Below are 25,291 nucleotides of genomic sequence, written 5' to 3' on the forward strand. Positions count from 1 at the left end.
ACACAGAGACCTAAGGAACAAAGTGATTGTTTAGTATAGTGCTCAACACAGAGTATGCTATCAACATCTGTTTGCAGCTGTTTTTATTTTCTTAATAGTGGACATTTATTTTTGTTCAGTTTCTTCTTAAGGTGAAGATACTCTTTGTAAATGTCCTAGAGAAACATAGTAGCTTTCTGTTCACTCTTTGCAAGTAAAAAGGGTGGATCGTTCCACTGCTGACACACATCTCTTGTCTGATTTAATACCATTTGTATACAGGTAAGTGGGCTTCCCGTTTTATTCTTAGGAAGTATGATGATGAAAAAATACCTAACTACTCACAGGTATGGATCACAAACATCCATACCTGTGAAGGTGGTGAAAGTGGCAGGGTAAGTGGGAGGGAATACTTGCCTGAAGGAGAATCTTACATTTTTTTGAGATGGATATGACACCTATCTGAAGTAATTGATAGGAGAAGGTGTTTGCCCATCATAATGGTGTACTTGGGGACTGCTGCAGAAAGGATTGTTCGTTGTAGTTGGTTTCAAGGTGAGACATGTTCTCTTCTTGCCTGTTCTTTTGTGACTTCAGTTTTTACTCTAATACAAGTCATTTTTATAGAGTGATAGTAGATGACTTTTTTCCTTTGATAGAACTCGCTGCTTTGAATAGTACATTGTTTCTAATACACTTTGTTGTATAGTACTTCTGATGTTATGTTTTGACCAGTCTGCTTTTTTCTTTAGCCCTCCTCCCCTTTTTTTCCCCCTTACTTGTATCTGGTTTTTTAAAAATGACTTTCTGTTTTGTTTTGTTTTTTTAATGACTTTTTGTAATATGGCTTTTTTGTTGCAGGTTTTTATGATAAGTTTATTTTGCTCCTGGACTTCAACAGTCTGTATCCTTCCATCATTCAGGAATTCAACATTTGTTTTACAACAGTGCAAAGAGTTGCTTCAGAGACACAGAAAGTTACGGAGGTTTGTATTCAACTGAGGGCTCTTTAAATTGAGATTAAAAGCAATGCTCAAAGAAGGAAGAGAACCAGGGGGGTTAGCATTCTAGTTTTTCCTGTTAAGGATACAGTTTTTCCTTTCTTAGTGGTCAAAAAAGGTAGAGGGTTGAGTACATGGAAACTCACAGTGGTTCCATACATTATTTAACAACTTTATTGAGATATAATTCACATAAATTTCATCCATTTAAAATATACAATTTAATGCCTTTTAGTGCATTTACTGAGTTTGCAACCTTCACCACAATTTGATGGCATTTTCATTACTCTTCAAAGAAACCCCCTACGTTGTAGCTGTTCCATCCCTCCATTCCTCCCAGACCTCAGCAACTACTAATTTTTCTGCCTCTATAGATTTGTGTATTTTGGACATTTCTTGTTTTTTTTTTTTAAAGATTTTATTTATTCATTCATGAGAGACATGGCGTGGGGGGGAGAGAGAGAGAGAGGCAGGCAGAGACACAGGCAGAGGGAGAAGCAGGTTCCATGCAGGGAGCCCGATGCGGGACACTATATTGGGACCCCAGGATCATGCCTTGGGCCGAATGCAGGCGCTAAAGCGCTGAGCCACCCAGGGATCCCCAACATTTCTTGTAAATGGAATCTTATGTGACCTTTTGTGTTCTGGCTTATTTCACTTGGCATACTGTTTTCTTTTTTTTTTTTTTCCAAATTTTTATTTAAGTTCTAGTTAACATATGGTGTAATATTGGTTTTAGAAGTAGAAGTTAGTGATTCTCACTTACATATAACACCTGGTACTCAATAGAAGTGCCCTCCTTAATACCCATCACCCATTTAGCCCATCCCTGGCTCACCTCCCCTTCAGCAGCCCTCAGTTTGTTCTCTGTAGTTAAGAGTCTGTTTTCTGGTTTGCCCCTTTTTTCTCAATGTTCATCTGGTTTTATTTTTTTTAGATTTTATTTATTTAATCATTAGAGACACAGAGACAGAGGCAGAGATACAGGCAGAGGGAGAAGCAGGCTCCATGCAGGGAGCCTGATGTGGGACTCGATCTGGGGTCTCCAGGATCAGGCCCTGGGCTGAAGGTGGTGCTAAACCGCTGAGCCACCTGGGCTGCCCTGTTCATCTGTTTTGTTTCTTAAATTCCACATATGAATGAAAACATGTATTATTTGTCTTTCTCTGACTGACTGACTTCCCTGAGCATAATATACTCAGGCTCCACCCATGTTGTTGCAAATCGCAATATTTCATTCTTTTGATGGTTGAATAATATTCCATTCTCTGTGCGTGTGCATGTATATGTGTGTGTAGGTGTTTGCATGTGTAGATATACACACCATCTCCTCTTTATTCATTCATCAGTCAGTGGACATTTGGGCTCTTTCCATAGTTCGGCTGTTGTTGATAATACTTCTGTAGACATCAGGGTATGTATGCCCCTTTGAATTTGTGTATCACAGGGTAGCTCTATTTTTAGATTTTTGAGGAACCTCCATACTTTTCCAGAGTGGCTGCACCAGTTTAGCATACTGTTTTCAAGATTCGTCTGTTTTGTAGCAAGTATTAGTACTTCATTCCTATTTGTTGCTGAATAATACTCCATTCTGTAGATATGTATGTATCACATTTTGTTTATTTTGGAATCATCTTGTTAATTTATGCAAAAATGCCTCCTGGAAAAGGGAACCCTCTTGCACTGTTGGTGGGAATGTGAACTGGTGCAGCCACTCTGGAAAACTGTGTGGAGGTTCCTCAAAGAGTTAAAAATAGACCTGCCCTACGACCCAGCAATTGCACTGCTGGGGATTTACCCCAAAGATACAGATGCAATGAAACGCCGGGACACCTGCACCCCAATGTTTATAGCAGCAATGGCCACGATAGCCAAACTGTGGAAGGAGCCTCGGTGTCCATCGAAAGATGAATGGATAAAGAAGATGTGGTTTATGTATACAATGGAATATTACTCAGCTATTAGAAATGACAAATACCCACGATTTGCTTCAACATGGATGGAACTGGAGGGTATTATGCTGAGTGAAGTAAGTCAGTTGGAGAAGGACAAACATTCTATGTTCTCATCCATGTGGGGAATATAAATAATAGTGAAAGGGAATATAAGGGAAGGGAGAAGAAATGTGTGGGAAATATCAGAAAGGGAGACATAATGTAAAGACTGCTAACTCTGGGAAACGAACTAGGGGTGGTAGAAGGGGAAGAGGGCGGGGGGTGGGAGTGATTGGGTGACGGGCACTGGGGGTTATTCTGTATGTTGGTAAATTGAACACCAATAAAAAAAAATAAAAAAATAAAAAAAATGCCTCCTGGGATTTTGGTAGGGATTGTACTGGCTCTATAGATTGATTTGAGGAGTATACCATCTTAATGTTAAGTCTTCCAATCCATGAAAATTGGGTCTTTCCATTTAATTAGGTCTTTAATTCCTTCCACTGATGTTATCTAGTTTTCACTGCTCAATTCTTATACTTCTTTTATTAAATTTATTCCTAAGTATTTCATTCTTCTTGATGCTATTGTATTATTCATTGCTAGTGTATTGAAATACAACTGATTTTTGTATATTCATCTTATATGCTGCAACCTTCCTGAAGTCCTATATCATATACCACTTCTAATATTTTTGTGGATGCCTTAAGATTTTCTACACATAGCACCATGTTATCTGCAAAGAGAGATAATTTTAATTTTTTATAATCTGGATGCCTTATATATATATTTTTTTTTGGTCTGTCCCTGGCTGGAACCTTCAGTACAATATTGAATAGAATTGGCAAGAGAGACACCCTTGTCTTGTTCTGGTCTTAGGGGGAAAACATCCAGTCTTTATTTCACCATTAAGTATGATATTCACTGGAGGTTTTCCGTAGGTGGTGTTTATCAGATTGAGGAAGTTCCCTTTTGTTCCCAGTTGGTTGCATGTTTTTATCACAAAACAGTGCTGGATTTTGTCAGCCACCTTTTCTTTATCTGTTGAGATAATCATGTACTTTTTATCCTTTATTCTTTTAATATGGTATATTACATTGATTTTCTGGTGTTGAACTAACCTGTGTCTCTGGGATAAGTTCCACTTGGTTTTGGTGTATAATCCTTTTTATATGTTTCTAGTTTTAGTTTGTTAGTATTTTGTTGAGGAGTTTTTTGTTTGTATTCATAAGGGCTTTTAGTTTATAGTTATTTTTTCTTGTTATGTCTTTGCCTGGTTTTGGTAATAGGAGAACAGTGGGGATGTTATACTCTGTGTTAGCAAATCGAATTCCAATTTAAAAAAAAAAAGAATAGTGGCCTCATGGAATGACTTGGCAAGTATTCTCTCCTCTTCTGTTTTTTTTTGGAGAATTTGTGAAGGATTCATATTAATTCTGCTTTAAATATTTGGTAGAATTCACTAGTGAAATTATCTGGTCTTAAGACTTGTCTTTTTTTGATTTCCTATTCAATTTTTGTTATAGGTCTATTCACATATTTTATTTCTCTTCGAGTCCATTTTGGTAGTTTGTGTCTTTCTAGGAATTTGTCCATTTCGTGTAAGGTTATCTAATTGGCATAAAATTGTTCATAGTACTCTTTTATAATTGTTTTTTTAAGGTCATTAATAATGTCCTTCTTTTATTCCTGATGAGTCATTTTTTTTGTCAATGCAGCTAAAATTTGTCAGTTTTGCTAATCTTTACAAAGAAGGAACTTTGGTTTTGTTGATTTTTCTTTATCTTCTATATGGCCATTCTAATCTTTATTACTTCCTTCTTTCTCCTTTCTTTGGCTTACTCTTATTTTTCTAGTTTCTTAAGGTAGAAAGTTAGGTTATTGATTTGAGATCTTTTCTGTTAATATAGTTACAGCTGTAAATTTACCTGTAAGTATTGTGTTAGTTTCATCCCGTTAGTTTTGTCATTGTCACTCATATCTTAATTGTCAGGCCCCTCTCCCATCAATCGACCATTGATCTGACTTCTGTCACCATTGTTTAGTTTTGCTTATTCTAGAACTTAATATAAGTGGAGCAATACAGTATGTAATCTTTAGTGTCTGGCTTTTTAGTTCAACATGATGTTTTTGAGACTCATCCATGCTGTTGCATTATCAGTAGTTCTTTCCTTTGTATTGGTGAGAAGTGTTCCACACTTTATCTAGTTGCCCGAGATGAGCTTTTGGGTTTTCAGTGCTTAGTTATTATTTTTTTAAAGATTTATTTATTTTAGAGCAAGCGAGCAGGGGGGAGGGGCAGAGGGAGAGGATCTTCAGGCAGACTCTCCACTGAGCTTGCAGCCTAACATGGGGCTTGATTCCATAAGCCATGAGACCTTGACCTGAGCTGAAATCAGGTGTCAGACCCTTGACTGACAGTCACTCAGGCATCCCGTTGTGTTTAGCTATTATTATTTTTTTAAAGATTTCATTTATTTATTCATGAGAGACACTGAGAGAGAGAGGCAGAGACATAGGTAGAGGGAGAAACAGGCTCCCTCTGGGGACCCTGATGTGGGACTCAGGTCACACCCTGAGTTGTAGGCAGATGCTCAACCACTGAGCCACCCAGACATCCCTGTGTTTATAAAGCTGTGAACATTCTTCATATCTTTTTGTGGACATGTGCTTTCATTTTTGGGGGTAGATACCTAGGCAGTGAATTTGCTGGTTTGTATGGGAAGTGTAAGTTAACCTGAAAAGAAATTGCCAAATTATTTTCCTTAGAAGTTCTCCCATGTTACCCACTCCCACTAGTGGTGAATATGAACCATGCCACATCATCTCCAATACTTGCTAGTTTCATTCTTTTAAATTTTGGCCACACAAGCCTTTGTTACTGGTTCTCACTAAATGGCTCTTTTAAAGGAATCTTTTTGAATTATTTCACATGGATTTTAATTTAACCAGTGACTAGTCAACAGTTTTATGTAGGTCTTAATAACTTAATGTGTGGTTCTTCATGTATAAAGCTTATATAATTGACTGTCAGTAGGGAATCTTATTAGATGTGGTTCTCTAACAGTAAAAGAGGTCTAGTTATATGTTATCTTTGTATATTGTTTTTCTCTATTCTTTGTACATGTGACAGAAGATGTCTGTTTGCTCTCTTGCTCCTGATTTTCCATGTCTCTTAATTCTGACTGCATGCTTTGGGAGCTGTTTTTCAGCCCCAGTTCTGTTGTCCTAGAATAGAGAATCTTAAAGTCTTGGCCCAGGCTGGTCCCATCAGCTGTGCCACAGGAATGGGTTCACAGAGTACAAAATGGCTGCTAAGGATGGGCCTTTCTGTGGGACTAGAGGATAGTTTTACAGAGAAGATATTGGGTAGACATCCCCCAAAGGTTGTGACTACATTGGATAAATAATATGCATTGAGCTCTGTCCTGCTACTGTGTCAGCCTTGTGATAATTGTCATGATCCAACCTCCTCCATCTCCCTCTACTTTTTTGTTCATTTGAGCTTTCCAGTTTGGATTCTGGATAAATAATAGAATCATTTAAGAGTTAGAAGACACCTTCAAGGTCATCTAAGAAGTACTATACATGAGCCAGTTTATAGGTTTTGTATCATTTTTCTCTGTAGTATCTCAGTTGGTCTTCAGAATAGATAGTGCCATACAGCTAGTGGTGGGAGAGCTGGGCATGGATTGTAAATTTCCTGACTCCAGATCCTTCCAGTTCACTTTTTATCGGACATCTCTAGTTGTAAATAAATTGGAATGTGTACCAAGATATCTTTAATAGGTTTGCTATCATTGTCTGCTATATCGGAAAACAGTAGATCCTATTACTATTGTAAGATTGTTCATCTAAAAATATTGATCTTTATAAAACCAGATACTTTGTAAAGGCTGTTATCAAATGGCATTGAGTTGACATACTTGAAGACAAGAGGTTTATTTTTAATTCTGAAACTTTGAAGGGATAAACATGCCTGGCTTCTCTTTGTGGCCTGTTAATAGAATTCATGGAGGCATCAGAAAGATCGTCTAATGCTTTCCCTACTCTTTTCTTCTGTAAATTTTAATATCAGAAGACTGCTAGTTACTTTTCTAAAATGTTGCTATTTTACCAATTGCAAAGCAATTTGCAGATGAAAGGTATTACATAGATGTTAAGGAATTTGGATATATTAATTTTTAGAAACTTTTCATGGACTTTTTAAATATGTGTTCCAAATTCCTAAAAGAAATTTGCTGATTTAGTGTTTAGGGTTTTAGTTTTTAGTCTAAAACACTTAAAATAATTGCCACGATTTTTCATATTTGTAAAAGTTTTATGACGTTTTGTTTGGGAGTATATTTGACTTAAAACCATAGTTTGGTTTTGTTTGTATTTTTTTTAAAATCCTAGCAGTCTCAGTGCTTTTATTTTAAAAACAATTTCTCTGAACATGTTGCTTGTCAATCTTGTTGAAGAGAGGAGTTATGTATAAAAATTGATCCCTTTAAATGATACATTAATCAACAATGAGAGGGGTGGAGATACTGGGAGTGAGGCTGAGAGAAGTGGGAGAAGAGGCCAGTGGTAACTTATTTTCAGCTTTTTCTTCTCCCACCTATGGTTTTTGACCTATGCTTATGCAGGAAAGTAGTTTTTCAAGATTTGATCATCATGTAAAGTTTCCACAAAATATTAAATAATATATAGTAATTTGTTTTATAAAAGTTTGATTTGTCTGAAATTTCTGCTGTGTGTTTCTCAGGATGGAGAACAAGAACAGATCCCTGAGCTACCAGACCCAGGCTTAGAAATGGGCATTTTGCCCAGAGAGATCCGGAAACTGGTAGAGAGGAGAAAACAAGTCAAACAACTAATGAAACAGCAAGATTTAAATCCAGACCTTGTTCTTCAGGTATATCTTTTCACTAAGACATCTGAGTGACAGTCTCAGCTTTCAGAGTTTGATTACCTGGGAGTGATTTAAACATGATGCTGTGGACAATTGTGTGGCTTATTTTAAGTTTGTGGGTAGGAAACCATTCAAAAACACTAGAATGCCTCAGAATGGAAGACCCCTCTGTCTGCAAAGCAGTATCTGAACAAAATCCTTCTGGAAGCTTTGGAGTCTGTGTTCACTTGCTTATAGAACGTCAGGGAATCATGGATTTGGGAGGATGGGTTGAGTTGTTGAGAGTTCTTTTTTTTCCCAGGGGTATTGAGGGTTTCTCCTTCTCATTGGTGTTATAAAAAGACATCTCATGTAATGATTAAACATCTACAAATATTGTTGTCTCTTGTCCCTGTGGTCTACAGTATGACATTCGACAGAAGGCTTTGAAGCTAACAGCAAACAGTATGTATGGCTGCCTGGGATTTTCCTACAGCAGATTTTATGCCAAACCACTGGCCGCTCTGGTGACATACAAAGGAAGGGAGGTAAATGTAACATCTCTAAAAATTAAGAATTTCTTTTTTAACTATTATGTGTTATAATGTGGGAGAGCCAAGTTTGTTACCTGTTATAGAGCTTCAAATACCCCTTTCTTAGGACATATTGGAGACAGATAGTTTTTTAAGTAAGGATTTATTCATTCATCCATTGAGAGAGAGTATTTATTGTCTACTCTGTACCAGGCATTGTTAAGGGGGTAGACTGTTGAGCAAGACGTAAGATCCCCCTGCATCATAAGGGTCACATTCATTCTACGTAGAGCAGGGGGTGTATAGAGTGGCATGCATTGGGGACTTGGAACTGGGAGGAGGGTAGTTTGGGAAAATAGACTGTAAATAAGTGAATAAACAAATACAAAAAAAGAGAATATGGTAGAAGTAAATGCTGTTCAGATAATTAAAACAGGGTGGTGGGCTAGTTTAATGTTAAGATGGCTAGTTTAGATTAGTCAGGGAAGACTTCTTTAGGAAGTAGCATGAATGAGAGCAAAGTGATATAAAGGAACTAGTTTGGTTGCTTATGTGTTAGGTTGCATTGTGAGGGAAAGGAAGAAATCAAGGAGGATTGCCTCCATGTTAGTCCTATAGCTGGTTAGCTTATAGAGCCATTTACTAAAATGGAGAGATCTGGGAGAGAGGAATTAGGAAATCTGTTTTGGTTTCGAGATTTGTAATAGATCTCTAGGCATGTAAAGTAGGCAGTTGGATGTAGACGTCCACAATTCCAGGAATAGATGAGGAGTGGAGTTATGGATTGAGAGTTATTGGCTTTAGAAAGATGAGCCAGATTCCAAACAGATTTGAGATACTTCACTTTGTAAACACTATAAGCTTCACCTGCTTGAGCCCCACATGTGTGGGTTTTTCTTAACTTGTAAAAGAATAGTTATGTTAAATATTAAATTCCATTTCATTCCAGTAAACTATTGATTCCCATCAGTGGATTTGAGACTATTCAGTCTTAAGGAGGTAGTTCATGGTTATGGATAGAATGTTCATTTTGAGATTCTGAAATCAGAATACTCAAGTGTAGGGGTTGACAAAAGTGTGGCCCAATGGCCAAATCTAGGCAGCCATTTATTTTTGTTAATAAAATTTTACTGGATCACAACCACATTTTTTAATGTTTTATCTGGCTGCTTTTGCTTTACAAGAATTGAATAATCAGGGTCAGGACTTGCATTGCCTGCAAAGTCTAAAATATTAGCCATCTGGCCCTTTTTCAGAAAACATGTTTCTTTTTTTAAAGATTTTATTTATGTATGTATGAGAGAGACACACACACACACACACACACACACACACACAGGCGAAGCAGGCTCCCTACGGGGAGCCCAAATCAGGACTCGATCCCAGGGCCCTGGGATCATGACTTGAGCCAAAGGCAGGTACTCAACCACTGAGCCACCCAGGTGCCCCAGAAAACATGTTTCTGCCTTAGAGTCTAGACCAACACTGTCCAGTAGACTTTGAGATGGTGAAAATGTTCTCCATCTGCAGTATATAATATAATAGGGCCACTACTATATTATAGTAGGCCACTAGCCCAAGTGGCTAGTGAGCATTTGATATCTGGCTAGTGTTGATTTTGAGTATTATTTAATTATAATTAAAATAAATTTAACTTTAATTATCCGCATGTGGCTAGTGGCTCCTCTCTTGGTCAGTGGAGATCTAGTTGGCATGAAACAAACAATGTTCAGTGCTACTCTTCTGTTGACAGCCCTATCTCACAGACTTGGTTGGCTTAGGGTACAGTGAGGAAAGGCAAAATGTGTACTAAACAACAGTGATATATAAGAAGCTTCCAGATGAATTACTTCATTAAAACCCCACAATTCAGTGATATGATTCATAACATTCCCGTTTTGCAGATGCAGAAGCTAAGACTCAAAGAGGTGAAGTATAACAAGTGACTTTTTTGAATTGGAATCCTTATTTTCCTGATTGTAAGGCTTCTACCACAGTAGAGTTGTCTACCCCATCTCATGATGTCTTTCATGACTGTGCTTCTGCTTTATATTCTACCTTTTATTCCCCAAAGGACATCTTTTTCGATACTCATTTGAAGACACAGGCCCTTTTTGCATGGGAAGATATAGGTATTTTAGGGGCTAGTTGAAGTGAGAGAAGGATGTTTTCAGTTTCTTAGGCTAAGTTTACTTTAAAATTATTTAAATTTTATTTCTGTGTATGTATCCAGTGGCTTATGATAGAATACCATCTTATTTTTGTATTAGGAAATGCACTCACTATGCCCCAACTGGGTGATAATACATAGGTTGACTATTGAGATTGGATCAAGGTTACTCTTAAGTTTCTCACGAGAGGCAATAGTTGACAATTTACTCCCTTGGAGAGTGCCTCTTGCTGTTGGGAAATCCCTGTTGTTACATTTTCTGCATTGGCTCAGAAATCCACAAGCTTAAAAGGGCACTGTTGATAATGATAAGCCCCAAATTTGTCCAGCGATCTCCCCCACTTCCCTAATCCATTGTACTTTAAGGGCAATATTTTTGTTTAGCTTGATCTTTAATAGGGTGTTTAAACCCAATTTTAATTTTTCTGTTATATAAAATATAGCAGTAACAAATCTTAAACTATAAAAAGAACCCTCTGCTCTCTCCGCTAAAAAACAGAGTTTCAAAGAAATCTAGAAATAATATGTGATTTAAATTCTTGGTTTCTACTTTCCCCCTTGTCTCTTTCCCCTTTGCTCCTTCCCACAAATAAAAAAAAATATAACAACTGTGGAAAGTCGGTCTTGAAAGTAATGTGAGGTTAATGAGAAATAATAATTACACAGTTGCTCCCTGGAAATCTTATTCTAGAAGAAGATTCAAAGCCACCTACAGAAATTATTTCCTAAAATAAAACTGATTGTTAAAGTATTGGTGATAATTATTAGCACTGGTGGATAGAAATATTCTCTGTGGTAATCGGTCTTTGGGTTTACTAGCATTTTCCATATATACTATTAGGCCTTTGTGATTTCAAATGTTTCTTGGTTATTAAAAAGGTAGGAGGGGTGAAGTGTAAAATCAGAGTCAGTTGGCTGAGATTTTGGAATACCTTTGTAATTTATCACACTTGTTTTTTTGGTAAGAAGATGGAGTGGGCAAAATAATAGAACAACCTGAAGATCTTAGAAGTTTGCTTGTTTGCTTTTCAAGTTCTTGTAGGATAAATTAGATTAAGGTTCAAGTGGAAATGAATGAGAAGGAAACCTGATAGCAAGTCATCTGAAAAGATGGTAAAATTTTACATTTGAATATGTCTGGGGAGGCCGTAAGCCCGCCCGCCTCCTTTCTTGTTTTTAAGTCTATTTTGTATGTGCTCAGTTTTGTTGGAATCATGCAGGTTTGGCTCTGGTGACCTAATAATTTCTGTAATCAAATGTATTATGGCTGCTAGAGTACTCAGGGTAATTACTAATTGTACTTTCATAAACAGGTTTATAATAAAAATGCTAATAGTTGTGTCAAATGGACATCAATATTGTCTTTTCCCAGGTGTGATTTTTCACACTTTAAACTCTTCTGTGATTTTTAATTGCTCGGTGGTAGAGGAATTAGTTAATGGTTAAAGAATCGTATGAGGGACCTCATAGCGTGCAAGTTACTTAAAAAATAAGGAAGTCGGTGTTTCCAGAGAAGTAATATGGAAACTTAGTTTATAGACACTCAAAAGTGAATCAATATAAGTATCACGTGTATTTGTGTTTGTTCTCTATGTATGGAGAGAGACATAAAAAGTGATACTGGGCAAGTTGATAGTGTTAAGTAGACTTAGGTTGTAAACTACGGAGACAACCGCCTCGGTTGTCCTCAGTTGTTGTCCTCAGTTGTCATGACTGGTGTGGTAATTGAAGTGATTGTTCACTAGATGGCGATAGACACCCTGAGATCATTAATCAATTAAGGGTTTTATTCTGTGAACAATAGTGAAGGCCATTTAGTGACACAAATCTGTCCAAATTTTTGACTTTAATGAATTTTGAAACTGTTAAAGGCTAACCCTGGATCAAAGGATTGTAATACTCTATTTAGTGTTTAAAATAATGACGTTTTTTGAACTGTAAGTTTTTATTGATAAGAAGAATCATTGAATGTGTCCTAGCAAGCAGATTCTTCTATCACATAGCTAAATTCATACATCTTGCCATAAGGCTACAATATATGACTCACTTGGCCTCAGTATCAGGCTAATCTAAAGAGAATTGAAATGATTTTGATATATAATTTCACCCCTTAGGGTTTTTTGTAAAGGGATTTTAAACTTACTCTTTACTTAAAAGCTTACTCCTTGCATAATCCTTAGTGTAATGGTAATTTTGTCTTTATGGAATAATTAGTACTGTACTCTATTATTTCTGTGCTCTTGATAACAACGATTTTTGATCTGGATTTCTGGTTGCATTTTAAAGTGAACGTATGCTCTCATTTCAGTGTAGAGCCCATGTGTTGTTTCTCACCCAGTAGGCTGACATGAGTCTTTGCCAACTAGTTGTAGACTGCCTAGCTTTCAGTGGTGCTCAGAGCTGAAATTTGTACATTTAGAAAATGTAGCCAAATCATTGCATGAAAACATCGCAGTCTGGGTGAGCCTTACTGGGAATCTTTTGGCAATGTGCTAGCGCCTGTCAGAAGCCCTTCGAAATGGTCCCCAGGACAGAGGGTTTAGCCTCTGTTGGTATCTGTGATGAAAGAAGTGGTGAATATGGAGAATCTTATAATTAAGTACTAAGGGAGACTTTCATCTTTATCTGAAAAAAGAGAAAATTTCGCTTTTTCCAAAGTTTTTTCCTTAAAAGCATAGTTTTGTTTTTTTTTAATTAAAAGCAGTAAAATATACAGACATCTAAAGACTGGTTCCTTCCCACCATGTCTCCTTTCTTTCTCTTCTTCAAAAGTAACTGCTCTCAGGGTTCGTTTTGTGCTTTTTGCCCATGGTTTTTTGCTCTTACAACAAATATTTATCTATACCTGTGGTACATTGAAAGTTTTTACCATTTATGTGTCATGCTATACATATTTTTTTGCTGTATGCCAAAAAAATTAGGGAAAAGTAGGGAAAAACCCTACTTTATATTCTCCTTTTTAAGTTTATTTTATTTTTTTTTCCTTTTTAAGTTTAATCTCCTTTTTTATTTACTCATGTTACCTCTTGTATAGTATTTCAGTGAATAAATAGAGCACAATGTTTTTTTGTTCTCCCATTGTCCACGTTTTTGGGTTTCCAAGTATTTCCTATAATTTTTTCCCTTTATAAACAATGCTACAGTATAGTGCCATATGTGCAAGAATTTCTCTCCTATATTACCAAGAGTGAAATTTATACATCCACAAGCAGTATGTGACATTTTATTGATAACAGCAATCATTTAATTTATCACAGCAAGCTAATTCTTTCAAATAGCTAAATTCATATCTGTGTCCGTAGGATCACTAAACTTGATCCCTCAGTCACATTATCAGAGGTTAATCTAAAGAGCATCAGAAATGATTTTGACATTCATTTTTACCTCTTCGATTTTTAAAAAAGATTTATTTATTTATTTATATTTTTATATTTATATATTTATGAGAGAGCACGCACCAGCAAGGGGAGTGGCAGAGTGAGAGGGAGAAGCAGGTTCCCTGCCTAAGCAGGGAGCCCAATGCCAGGCTTTATCCCAGGATTCCGGGATCATGACCCCAGTTGAACATAGACGCCCAAACAACTGAGCCACCTAGGTGCCCCATCTCTTCAAATTTATTTCTTTTTCTATTGAGGGATTTTATTTTATTATTATTATTTTTTAAAATACTTTATTTATTTGAGAGAGAGACAGTGCATGCGTGCAGGCACACACACACAAGCAGGGGAAGTGGCGGGCAGAGGGAGAAGGGGAGAAGCAGGCTCCCTGCTGAGCAGGGAATCCCAAGATTGTGACCTGAGCCTTCCTAGCAGAAGGCAGACACTTAAGCACTTAACTACTTAACCAACTTAGCCACCCAGGTACCCCTATTGAGGGATTTTAAACTCACTATAAACTTCTAAACATACTCGCACAATCTTTAGTGTTCTACATCCTTGCCAGCACTTGTTTTTCTCAGAGCTTTTAATTTTCGCCAGGTGAGTGTGAAATGGTATCTCATAGTGGTTTTAATTTTCATTTCCTGAGTATTAGTTGAGCATCTTTTCATTTGTTTGAACTCTTTGGTTTTCGTGCCTGAGTTCCCTGTATGTATACATGCATGTTTTATATATGCCCCCTTTCTCTGGGTTGTATGTCTCTTGCTGTTTCTTCTTAGGTTTTCAAAGGCTAATCCTTGTTTGGTCATTTGTGTTGCGGATGTTTTTTAGTCCGTGGTTTTCCCTTTAACTTTATTTGTGGTCTTTGGGTGTGTAGAAGTTTTTTTTTATTTTAGTGCCAAATAATTTGATTTTTTTCTTAAGAAATCTTTTCCCTCTTCCAATAACAGACTGCCCAGCTTTTGGTTTCTTATTTAGATTTTTAATCTTTCTGGAAATTATTTTTAGGGATGCTATAAGTTAGGAACCCAGTTGTATTTCTCTATTTGCTTCCTTTGGAGTTGTTGAACCTGTTCCTGTATTCCACAGATTAGCAAACTGACCCATGGGCTAACTGATCCACTGCCATTTTTTGTAAATAAAATTTTATTGGGCCTGCATTTGTGTTAAGCACAGCAGAGTTGAGTAGTTGCCACAGAAACTAAATGATCTGCAAAATTAAAATATATCCTTTCTAGTCTTTTACAGAAAAAAATTTGTGCACCTCTGGTCTAAAAGAGGAAAGTCACCCTCCTTTTTAACACTGTGCCATGGTAGGTGAAAGTAGAGACAATTATAGGAAAGGTAGTAAGAAGGAAGGAAAATGATTTTTCAGACATATAGAGGGTTTGAGGTTTTCCTTTGCTTAGATTGTCATATGAGAACTTCTGTCAACCCAAGTAGAATGCAGGAGAAGTCTTTGAATCCTCTGAGGTTATACACAACATTTTGTGTGTCTGTGCACATGTGTACATTTTGGGGGGAGAGGGTGCATAGTATTTAAGACTTCTCACAGGGGAACCTGATGCAGAAAGGATGAAGAACTGCTGGTTCTCAATGTTTCCTTCCTGCTGTCTCCTTCTGTAGATTGAAGATCACCTTAAAAATGGATGCTTTTGTCACCTAAAATGTAGCAGTGTGAAGAATTTTCTTGCTAGACCAGACCCATGGAAACTGGGGGGGTAGGGGAGGTAGTAGGAGGGAATAGTTCTACCTTTTTCTCCAGAATTCTAATATCCACCATTAAGACTACTTTTAACTTCAGCTGACCTACTAACATTTTGATTTCTTTAATTTAAGAGGAGAATTTCTTTTAAGGCGGAGATGAAGGTTTAATATATTTTGGCAGAATATATTTTATGTTAAAAAGCAGTATCCTTTTTCAGTGATCGCAGACTAACCCCCTTTGAAGTTGTTTACATTATAAAATTCTAAGTCAGAAACACTTTTTATTCCCTTTTTATTGTATTTCAGGGGTGCTTGGGTTCTAAATTTTTTGCAATTCTTCAAAACTAATAATACTATTCAGCGTTATTAATTCATGCTTACTAATTCAGAATCTGTGGTGATTCAAATGGAATGAATTGAAATTCTTCATAGTACAAGTTGATAGCTATTCTTGGAGCCTTAGTTCTTTTCATATACCCTTAAATTCTGAAGAAACACCTATTTCTGGTCAAGTAAGTGGCATTTTAACTGCAGATCTTTTATATTGATGAACTTTGACTAACACCACCATTTGCTCATTCATTTCTCTATATCCTTTCTGAAAGTCGATGAGAAAGTAGTGTTGGTAAATACAAGAATAAGAAGCACTAATTTGGAAATACCCCATGAGAGGCTGGTCTGAATTATGGTAATGTAGACATTCAATAATTTGAGAGAAATGTTATGATGAGATTTCCAGTATATAAAATAATTCATACTTTATTAACACATTATTGGCATTTATACAGATAATAGGTTACATTTAGGCCTGATTTAAATTTATATATTTGAAAACACTGGCATAATATTTCTTTCAAAATAGCCAAAAGTTTAGGCTTTTTATTTTAATCTGAGTGGGTTGACACACAATGTTACATTAGTTTCTGATGTACACCATAGTGATTCAACAAGCTTATACTTTATACTCTGCTCACAACAAGTGTAGCTACCATCTGTCACTATACAGTAAGTCATGGGAATAACAGGTACAATATAGGGAAAACAGTCATTGGTATTGTAATAGCGTCATATGATGACAGATGGTAGCAAAACTTTAGACTTTTAAAAATCAGAATGTCCATATCCTTCTTTCTTAATAGTTGGAAACTAACACTTCCAAGAGGCCTGAACATCCTCCTCTGTGTGCTCTTACGGTGCTGCACATTGGTAGATTTAGGAGAACAGAAGGCAATTGATGTTAGAGATAGCTGGGAAGAGGGAGATGAATGAGGTCAAGACCGGCCTGTGAAATGGGCTGAGGTCTGTGAGCCTAAGGGGGTGAAGCCTCAACAAAGGAAGTACCAGTGGACTTTGTTCTTTATCCCATTTACGTTGCCTGAAGTTTCAGGATGATCACTTCATCTTTGTTTTAGGCGAGCTTTGGAGAATCCAAGGAAGGGCCTATTCGTGCTGATACTACAAGTCTTTGTCAAGAAGCAGTACCCTGCCCCCCCCACACACACACACATTATACCCCCGGGTGCAAGGGCAGTAAACAGGTGGTCCTGGGGCTGTGCTGGCTGGCCTCTTCCATCTTTCAGAATCTTCTCAGTACTAACCTGAAAAGTGCCAGGGTTTTTTTTTTTTTTTTTAGGGAAGGTTGAATTTCCTTAGTCTCAATGTGAATTAGTGCGTTTTTTAAACCCACACATTGGGAGTTTTACTACCAGATTTCAGAATGGGTCTGCATAAATTAGTATGAATACTTAAAATTTTTCTTTTTATTAAGAAAACAAAAGCCTACAGCCTCACATGATTTCTATATTCTCCAGTCTCCACTTCCCTTCAGTTTGTGAGGGATCACTCTTTATGTTTTGATGTTCTACCTAGCATCCAATCCTGTGCTCACAACGTGGATGCTGCTTTGCTGTAACTCTAGGATCACACTGGCCTAGTAGTTTCTGTAGTTACAAATGGATGGGTGTGGAGGAGATGCATTTTTAAAAATAGGATCTTGATATATTTCAGCCTATTTTGAGTTTACAGGAATGGCTTGGATACTCAGAACAGGAAAAAGGATACTTGGTACATTTTTACTAGGTACTCTTATTTGAAAAGGCAGGGATGGTATTTTCACCTATTAAATTTTACTTGTTTAATTATTGAAACCACTGGGGATGTGGCTAAGGATGAGGAGATAAATGCTGTGAGATTGACATTGTGTCAGCTCTGCTGATCTCTGCTGAGACAGAGAGAGTTTCATAACTGTAACTCGACTCACATAAAGCAAGTCTTGGAAATCTTTCTTCTCCAACCCTCACCAGAAATAGTGACTTTCTCTTAACCCAAATGCAGTCCTATCACTACATATGTGAATGTTTTATATAAACCTGTTTTGGTATATGTTTCTTTTTCACAAGTTGCGTGTTATTTGACAGGTGTTCTAAAGCTCCTTGCTTTGGCACAGACCCAAGATGACAGAGCAGTAATGATTTTGAAAGTGCCATTCCCTCCTTGTTAAGAGACAAAAAGAAAAGTGTGAAGTTATTAACCACTATTCACTAGTGGCGTAGAAATTGGTGTAAGGTTTAATTGTCTGGTTCTACAGTCAGTCTGCATAGGTAATTTCTTGGATAATACTACTCTTAAGGAAAGGAGAAAATACCATATAACTTTATTTTTTTCCTCTCACATCCTTTTTCCTCTTTTTTTCACAAATTGCAGATATAGATGGATTGAAGAGAAAAGATCAATGCTAACCGAAATATTGATCTTTTCTCCAGCTCGCCCTTTTCTCATCTGCCCAGGTAATAGATTTATGGGTGACAAGGTCGCGCTTGGCAGCCTTGCAGGTTTCCCATCCCCCAGATGGTTCAGCTGCCCCAGTGTTTGAACCTGATGGTGTACAAGATGTCACTGCACTGTCTCCTTGCCTAAGCCATGCTGGGTACATTTATTGCTAATTGGAAGAACCTGCTTTCAGCAGCCCGCACCGTCTGGTGGCTTGAGCATACTTTTCACAGCAGTACAGTCAGACCCTTTAGAGACACGTCCATCTCATATTTAAAAACAAAACAAGCTGGTTGGGTTTTTTATGGCTCCAGCTTGGTTAACTGAGGGAAGACTAATAGAATTAGTGCCTTCTGTTTGTCTTTCATCCTTTCAGTAGGCAGTGTGAGCCTGTGTCAATTTGCCATATTGTAAATACTTGTGTTAAATTACAGTGAGCTGAGTTTGGTAAGTTGTGGGAGTTTGGGAAGGCGGGGAGAAGAATGGCTTTATGTATGTGTTTGTGTTGAGAAACTGTTTGATTTTAAGCCAGGGATTCCTGAGCCCTGTGGTCATCGTTTTGGAGATCTTATACCTACTTTGAAATTTAGTGACAGTATAGGGTTGTATGCCTGTCGTTCATTTTACTAATTTCTTGATTGAATTGGCTTATGTCCCTTTTAAACTTGAATGTATTAGAGTCTCAGAAAAATTTAAAAATTTTCTTTGAAAATTTTCTCTTAAAAAGCAAAATGAAATAGAAAGTAACTGAAGTAAGTCTCTACTTGCATTTTGAAAAGAACAACAAAGCATGAATGATTTCTAGAATTGGTTTTTGTGTGGTGTCTGGAATTGCTAATTCTTCTTCACATGTTTGGGATTAGTTTTCTGTTACCTGTTTTTATTGGCTTGATTGTTTCACAATGAACAAAAATTGGTGGCTAAATTTTGAGGCTAGGGATGAGATTTTTTTTCCTTTAGGGCTAGGATTTAAGTGGGATGGGAATGGCACAGAGATACTAGGTTTTGGTCATAATTTGAAGTGTCAGACATTTGGCTATATTTGTGGCAGGGGCTTTTTGCCCCTGCTGACTTAACCACAGACTGTATTTTCAGCCCTATGCAGGAGGGTGGTATGCCTTCTTCAGGCAGGGAGGAGGAGGATTGGGGAGGGGGCACTTGGGGAAAGGAATAAGCTCATGGGCTATTAATAATGTGCATTGTTCTTAAGGCCACATGTAATATTTCTGTACACTGGCCAACAGGGTAGGGTGTATGTTCTATTTAAGTTGGACTGCCTGGCATGGTGCGTTAGACAGCTGATAATTGTATTACAGGGAAAACTCATGTATTTCTTTCTTAACGATGTCCTGATGGGGCAGGAAAAATAACTCGTTTGTGAAAGATTGGCTTAGAGTGGGTGAATATATTTAATTCAATTACTGATTCTTGCTTCCTAGCCAGAAATTCTTCAAGTAATATTTGCTGAGTGTGTACCATGGAGGGAAATGGAGACAAATGACATTGCTTGTGACCTGGAGGCTTGAGACGAAAGCCTTAGGTAATGATTCCAGTAAAACTAGAGCTAGAGCTTAGGAGGCCAAACTCGTGATTTCTTACTAATAAACAAGAGAAAAGATTGTCTTTGGGAGCAAAAACCACACAAAAAAGCTGGAGAAAGCCTGAAATGGAAGCCAGAGGTGCTGCACTCACCCTCAACTTGCTAGTTTGCTTTGTATGGCTCTGAGCGAGTCAGTCATTCTGAGCCTCTGTGTTTTCACTTGTCAGAGGGTGCCAATGATGATGATTCCTACCACATGCTGCAGTTACAAAGCACATTAACAGTATACTATTATTTCTCATACAGCCCAGAGAAAGGTGCCAAGCCCCTACCAGTGTTGGGCATGGTGCTGCTGTGCTGGGGATTTAGTGGTCAATTTAAGTTTTCAAGGACCTTGTCTTCATGGAGTTTTCAGTCTGGTGGGTTAGAGCCATTAAGCAAACAGTCAAATGAATTGTCATGCTGTTCTAAAAGAAAATAGTGCTAACAAAAGGAATGTGAATTTCTGAGTGCTGGTAACACAGGTCCTCTGAGGAATCAAAGTGCCTAGACTGAAGAAGAATTAGGTTTCCTGAGCCTCTGTCTGGTACTGGAGCTGAGATCTGAAAAGTTTGTGCTGGTGTTAACTGGCTAAAGGATTGTAGGGATAAGCATTCCAGGGATAAGCAATCCAGGGTGAGGAACTGAGGGAAGGCTGTTATATCTGGAGTGTAGCAAGGGAGGGGAGAGTGATGGGAGGTGAGGTTGGAGCTGTGGCAGGAGGCCTACTTTGTAGGCCATGTTGAGCAAGGGGCAGGCATTTAGCAGATTCTGTGTGAGGATGGAGGGATTGGCTTCCATTTGCATTGAGAAGATCATCCTGGCTGAGTAAGTTGGAGTGTTTGGAGGAAATGAGGGAAATGAATTAGTAAGCTCTTACTAAAGTATTCCAAGCAAGTGATGGTGGTTGCTTGCCTAGTGTGATGCCTGACAGGGGATGGGGAAAGATACAGACACGGAAAAGAAAACAAATCAGCAAGACCTGGTGGTAGATTGGATGTAAGGCTTAGGATGGGGAAAGCATCAAGGAGGACTCCAGAACAGCTTCTACTCCTGTGTGGCTGACTTGTGCAGGCAGATGGATGGGTTATCTTTCACTGAGGTGAAATGGAAGATGACTGGATTTGGAACTGGGAGAGGGAAAGATGAGCAGTTTGATTTTGGACATGTTAATTTTGGGGTAGCAGGTTAGAAATATGGGAGTCATTGGTGTGGTGAAGTAAACTTAGCCATGGACATGGATGAGATTACTTGGGAAGAGGAGAGAACAGAATGAGAAGTGGGTGTATGGCCCAGTTTCCCAGGATTCCCAGTATGGAGTGGTTTGGAGAGGAGGAGGAGAGACTTAAAAAGTTTACTGTCAATCGGATAAGGACAAACATTATATGGTCTCAGTCATTTGGGGAATATAAAAAAAATAGTGAAAGGGAGGGAATAAAAGGGAAAGGAGAGAAAATGAGTGGGAAATATTAGTGAGGGTGACAGAACATGAGAGACACCTAAATCTGGGAAACGAACAAGGGGTGGTGGAGGGGAGGTGGGCAGGGGGTTGGGGTGACTGGGTGATGGGCACTGAGGGCGGCACTTGGCGGGATGAGCCCTGGGTGTTATGCTATATGTTGGCAAATTGAACTCCAATAAAAAAAATTTAAAAAAAGAAACTACTATGGTTGAGTAACAGGGTAAAATCAAAGAAGAATATAATTATCTGTGACGGTTGTTAAAATAATCCATTTTCCAGCTTAAAAAAAAAATTTACTGTAGAAGAGCCACCAGAGAAGGAGAAAAGGAAGATGTGGTGTCATGGAAGCCAGTGAAGAGCGTTTCAGGCAGGTGGTAGATGACTGTCAGAAAGAGACTGACAATAAATAGTCTTGAAAATTTTCCAGTGAATTTTGGGATGCATAGGTGATCATGGAGTGAACTGGTGCTTTTTGAATGCAGTGATGGTGGCGAGTGGAATTGCTGTCGGTAGAGATTGTAATTTTCCATGGTTTATGGATGGGGGATTTGAGGCACATAGAAGTAACTTGTAAAACAGCTCAACTAAGTGGCAGGTATGGAATGAATCCAGGCATAGGCCTGGGGGCTTTGCACTCCCTGCTCTTACCCCTCTCTTGCCAACTCCTGCCCACTAGCTATCTAGGTGAGTCCCAGGTGAGTGCAACCCAGATCTGCTTCTCCCTGAGCTTGGGACCCACTGAGTGCTTGTTTCACCTCCCTGAGCCTTAGCTTCCTCATTTTTAGCAGTGGTAACTATCCAGTGAAGTTGTTGGGAGGGTTAAATGAGGTGATGTTTGTTGATGTCTTGATCTACTATTTGATATGTAATAAGCATTCAGTAAATATTGGCTGAAAACTAAACACCTTATGCTGCCGTGCTGCCCTCTCTTCAGAGCCTCTCTTACCCGCTTCTACATTTTTCTGTCACTGAAATGCTCACCAGTCTGGTGTAATAAGGTTAATTTGTATAGTGTTGGTCACATTATTTTCTAATTTGTGTTTTAACTTTGTTGTTTCTTTTTGGGGGGCATTTGTCCACCTACATCACTAATTTCTGTGCTGTCTTTTCCAGTCTTCCTCAAAACTCATTCTCCCTGACATGTTTAACCTGACCTTTCTCAGTGTTTAATGTAACATTGTTAGTTTATATTTACATTTATTTAGTCTTGTTAGTTTGACAAGTTTATTCAGTATTGCTAAATAGATTAGGGGCCCAGAGTGTTTTTTTTCATGTCCTTTAACCATATCTAGTAGTGGCACAAAGTGGCACACACCAAATATTCTTTTTTTTTAAAAGATTTATTGATTGAGACACAGAGAGAGAGAAAGAGAGGCAGAGACACAGGCAGAGGGAGAAGCAGGCTCCATGCAGGGAACCCAACGTGGGACACGATCCTGGACCTCCAGAATCACACCCCAGGCTGCAGGCGGCGCTAAACCACCAGGGCTGCCCAAACACCAAATATTCTTGTAATATTTCCAAAATAGTTGTCTTCTTACCCCAGTCCTGAGATCCAGTTATTATTAAGTCTTGCCAATGTTACATTCAAAATATTCAGCTCAGACTGCTATGATCTCTGGGTGGCAGGATCAGCACTGCAGCATCCCTTAGGCATCTCCCTTATACTCTTGCCTCCTCTAATTCATTCTGCACTCAGCATGTTATCTCAATTTTTAAAGTGTGATTGCAGCATGTCATTTCCAGTGGCTTCCTATCTTGGTTCCCCTTGGCCTCCCAGGTCCTGTGTGGTTTGCCTCACTTCCCAACCTGGTTTGTCTTCCCCACCTGCCCTCCCCTCCCCTGCTTTTGCTCACCACCACCGACCACCACTTTCTTTCAGTTCCATACACACATTCAATTCTGTCCTCCCCAGAGGGCCCTGGTGCATCTGGGCCCCTCTGCCTGGAACGTTCCTGTAGAGGCCTGGGGCAGCGTTGGGTGTTTCTCCCTGTCTTTGCGTCTCAGCTTATATTGTACCTTATTGCTGAGGCATTCCTTGACTCCTCTATTTAAATAGGTTGGTTCATCCACCCCACTTTCCGCCTTCATTTTTATTTTTATTTTTATTTTTTTAAGATTTATTTATTTATGATAGAGAGAGAAAGAGAGAGAGAGAGAGAGAGAGAGAGGCAGAGACACAGGAGGAGGGAGAAGCAGGCTCCACGCGGGAAGCCCGACGTGGGACTTGATCCCGGGACTCCAGGATCACGCCCTGGGCCAAAGGCAGGCGCTAAACCGCTGAGCCACCCAGGGATCCCCTGGCCTTCATTTTTAAATTAAAGTTTTTTTCTCATTTTTTATAGAGTAAGATAACATTCATGTAGCCATCTCCCAGAGCATTTAAGATTTTGTCATAATTGCTTCATATTTTCTTTTAACAAAAGAAAGCCTTACAGGTGGTGTCCTCTGTGTTCCCTTCCCCAGTCTCCTTCCCTCTCCAGAGGCAACAACTATTATAAAGTTGGTATGTCTTTCCTTTTTGTATGCTTTGTTACTCTTGAAGGTGCCCATTTAATTGATGTAAATGATATATTTGAATTTGCAGCTTGCTTTTTTTCTCTCATTGTCTTTATGAACTGTATCTGTGTTGATCCATATAGGTCTGATCATTCATTTGAGCTGCCCTGTTCTATCTCATCATAGGAATATTTTGCAGTTTATTTTTCCATGTCTCTAGTAGATGGTCTTTTAGGTTGTTGTTGGTATTTCAGTATGATGAAAAGTAGAGATTCCTGTACTGGTCTCCTTGTATATGTGTGAGAGTGTCCTTTGTCATGTTCTTTTCTTGCTCAGCACCATTTGTTCCCATTTTGGCACTCATCATTTTGCATTCCCTGATTGTTTTCGTGTTTCTCTTCATTGTCTTTATCAGGCCGTGAACTCTATCAGGGTAGAGAGGTTGTTTTACTCAGCCATATGCACACAGCACCTAGCTCGGATGTGGGCACATAGTAGGTACTTGGTCGGTACTTGTTGCATGATTGCTGCTACCTGCCTTCCATCTATCTTATATACTTCATCCCTTTGATTTTTGAACTTCAGTCTTCAGATTATTGAAGAAAGGTGAACCTTGATGAAATGGGTTGCCAAATCCTGTGGGTGGTGAGTGCAGCTGATTAGGTCAATCTGGCATGCAGAGAACCTGAAGAGAAACAAAGCTCAAAAGCAGGTTTAAAGCAAGTTTGGATTAAATGCTTTTTTCATCTCAAAATTTGGAAATGAGAGATGACTTGGAGTCACATGGAACTAGTTTTGGCAAAAAGAGCTGGGTTGATCACTTGTGGGCCCCTTGCACATCTGTAGCATTACCTGTGATTATAGAATTGTGTAAGGCTGAGGGGATTTTGGTATTTATTTTCTAAAATCATTTTTACTTCAAAATTAGAAAATGAACTATTTATCTGTTAATTTGTTTTTGGAGTGGGATTCATGATAGCCCAGGAGATATGGCCATATCTATAAAGGGACATGAGGAAACCTGTTTATGTTTGAAGCACCATTATTTAAATCAGTTTTTTAAAGTACTCATTTTGGGAGCACCTGGCTGGCTTGCTCAGAAGAGCGTATGACTCTTGATCTCAGGGTCGTGGGTTTGAGCCCCATGGTGGGTGTAGAGATTACTAAAAAAAAAAAAAAAAAAAAAAAAAAGAAGAACTTTTAAAAAGTACTTATTTTTACTAGGGTTCCCTGAATCAGTGCATGTGTTTTGTGCTTTGGTTTTCAAGACCATAATTGTTTGCTTATCGTGGACTTCAGATTTAACTGTTTGATGCTCATATACTGAATTCACTTGCAGAGAGGGAAGATCAACTCATAGGAGCAGCTAGATTAACCTGCACCCCTCTGTTCTTCTTAAAATGGA

The 25,291-nt window shown here is 38.4% G+C and overlaps 1 protein-coding gene and 1 non-coding gene across 3 annotated transcripts in view; both read left to right on the top strand.

Moving 5' to 3' along the window:
* POLA1 (DNA polymerase alpha 1, catalytic subunit) overlaps positions 1-25,291 on the top strand; it is a 310,104-nt gene that overhangs the window by 50,338 nt on the left and 234,475 nt on the right. For both annotated transcript variants that reach the window (XR_007409311.1, XM_025438940.3), the window contains exons 24-26: positions 841-965; positions 7,665-7,814; positions 8,216-8,338. Coding sequence is in view for 1 of the 2 variants with exons in the window: in XM_025438940.3 (XP_025294725.1) it covers positions 841-965; positions 7,665-7,814; positions 8,216-8,338 (398 nt within the window). In the remaining variant the exon portion in view is untranslated. The remainder of the gene's footprint in view (positions 1-840; positions 966-7,664; positions 7,815-8,215; positions 8,339-25,291) is intronic.
* Positions 99-227, top strand: LOC112656066 (small Cajal body-specific RNA 24). The gene has a single exon (XR_003134075.1). It is a non-coding gene; the product is annotated as a small Cajal body-specific RNA 24 (non-coding RNA).

The sequence above is a fragment of the Canis lupus genome, chromosome X (assembly GCF_003254725.2).
Source record: "Canis lupus dingo isolate Sandy chromosome X, ASM325472v2, whole genome shotgun sequence".
Classification (NCBI taxonomy): domain Eukaryota; kingdom Metazoa; phylum Chordata; class Mammalia; order Carnivora; family Canidae; genus Canis; species Canis lupus.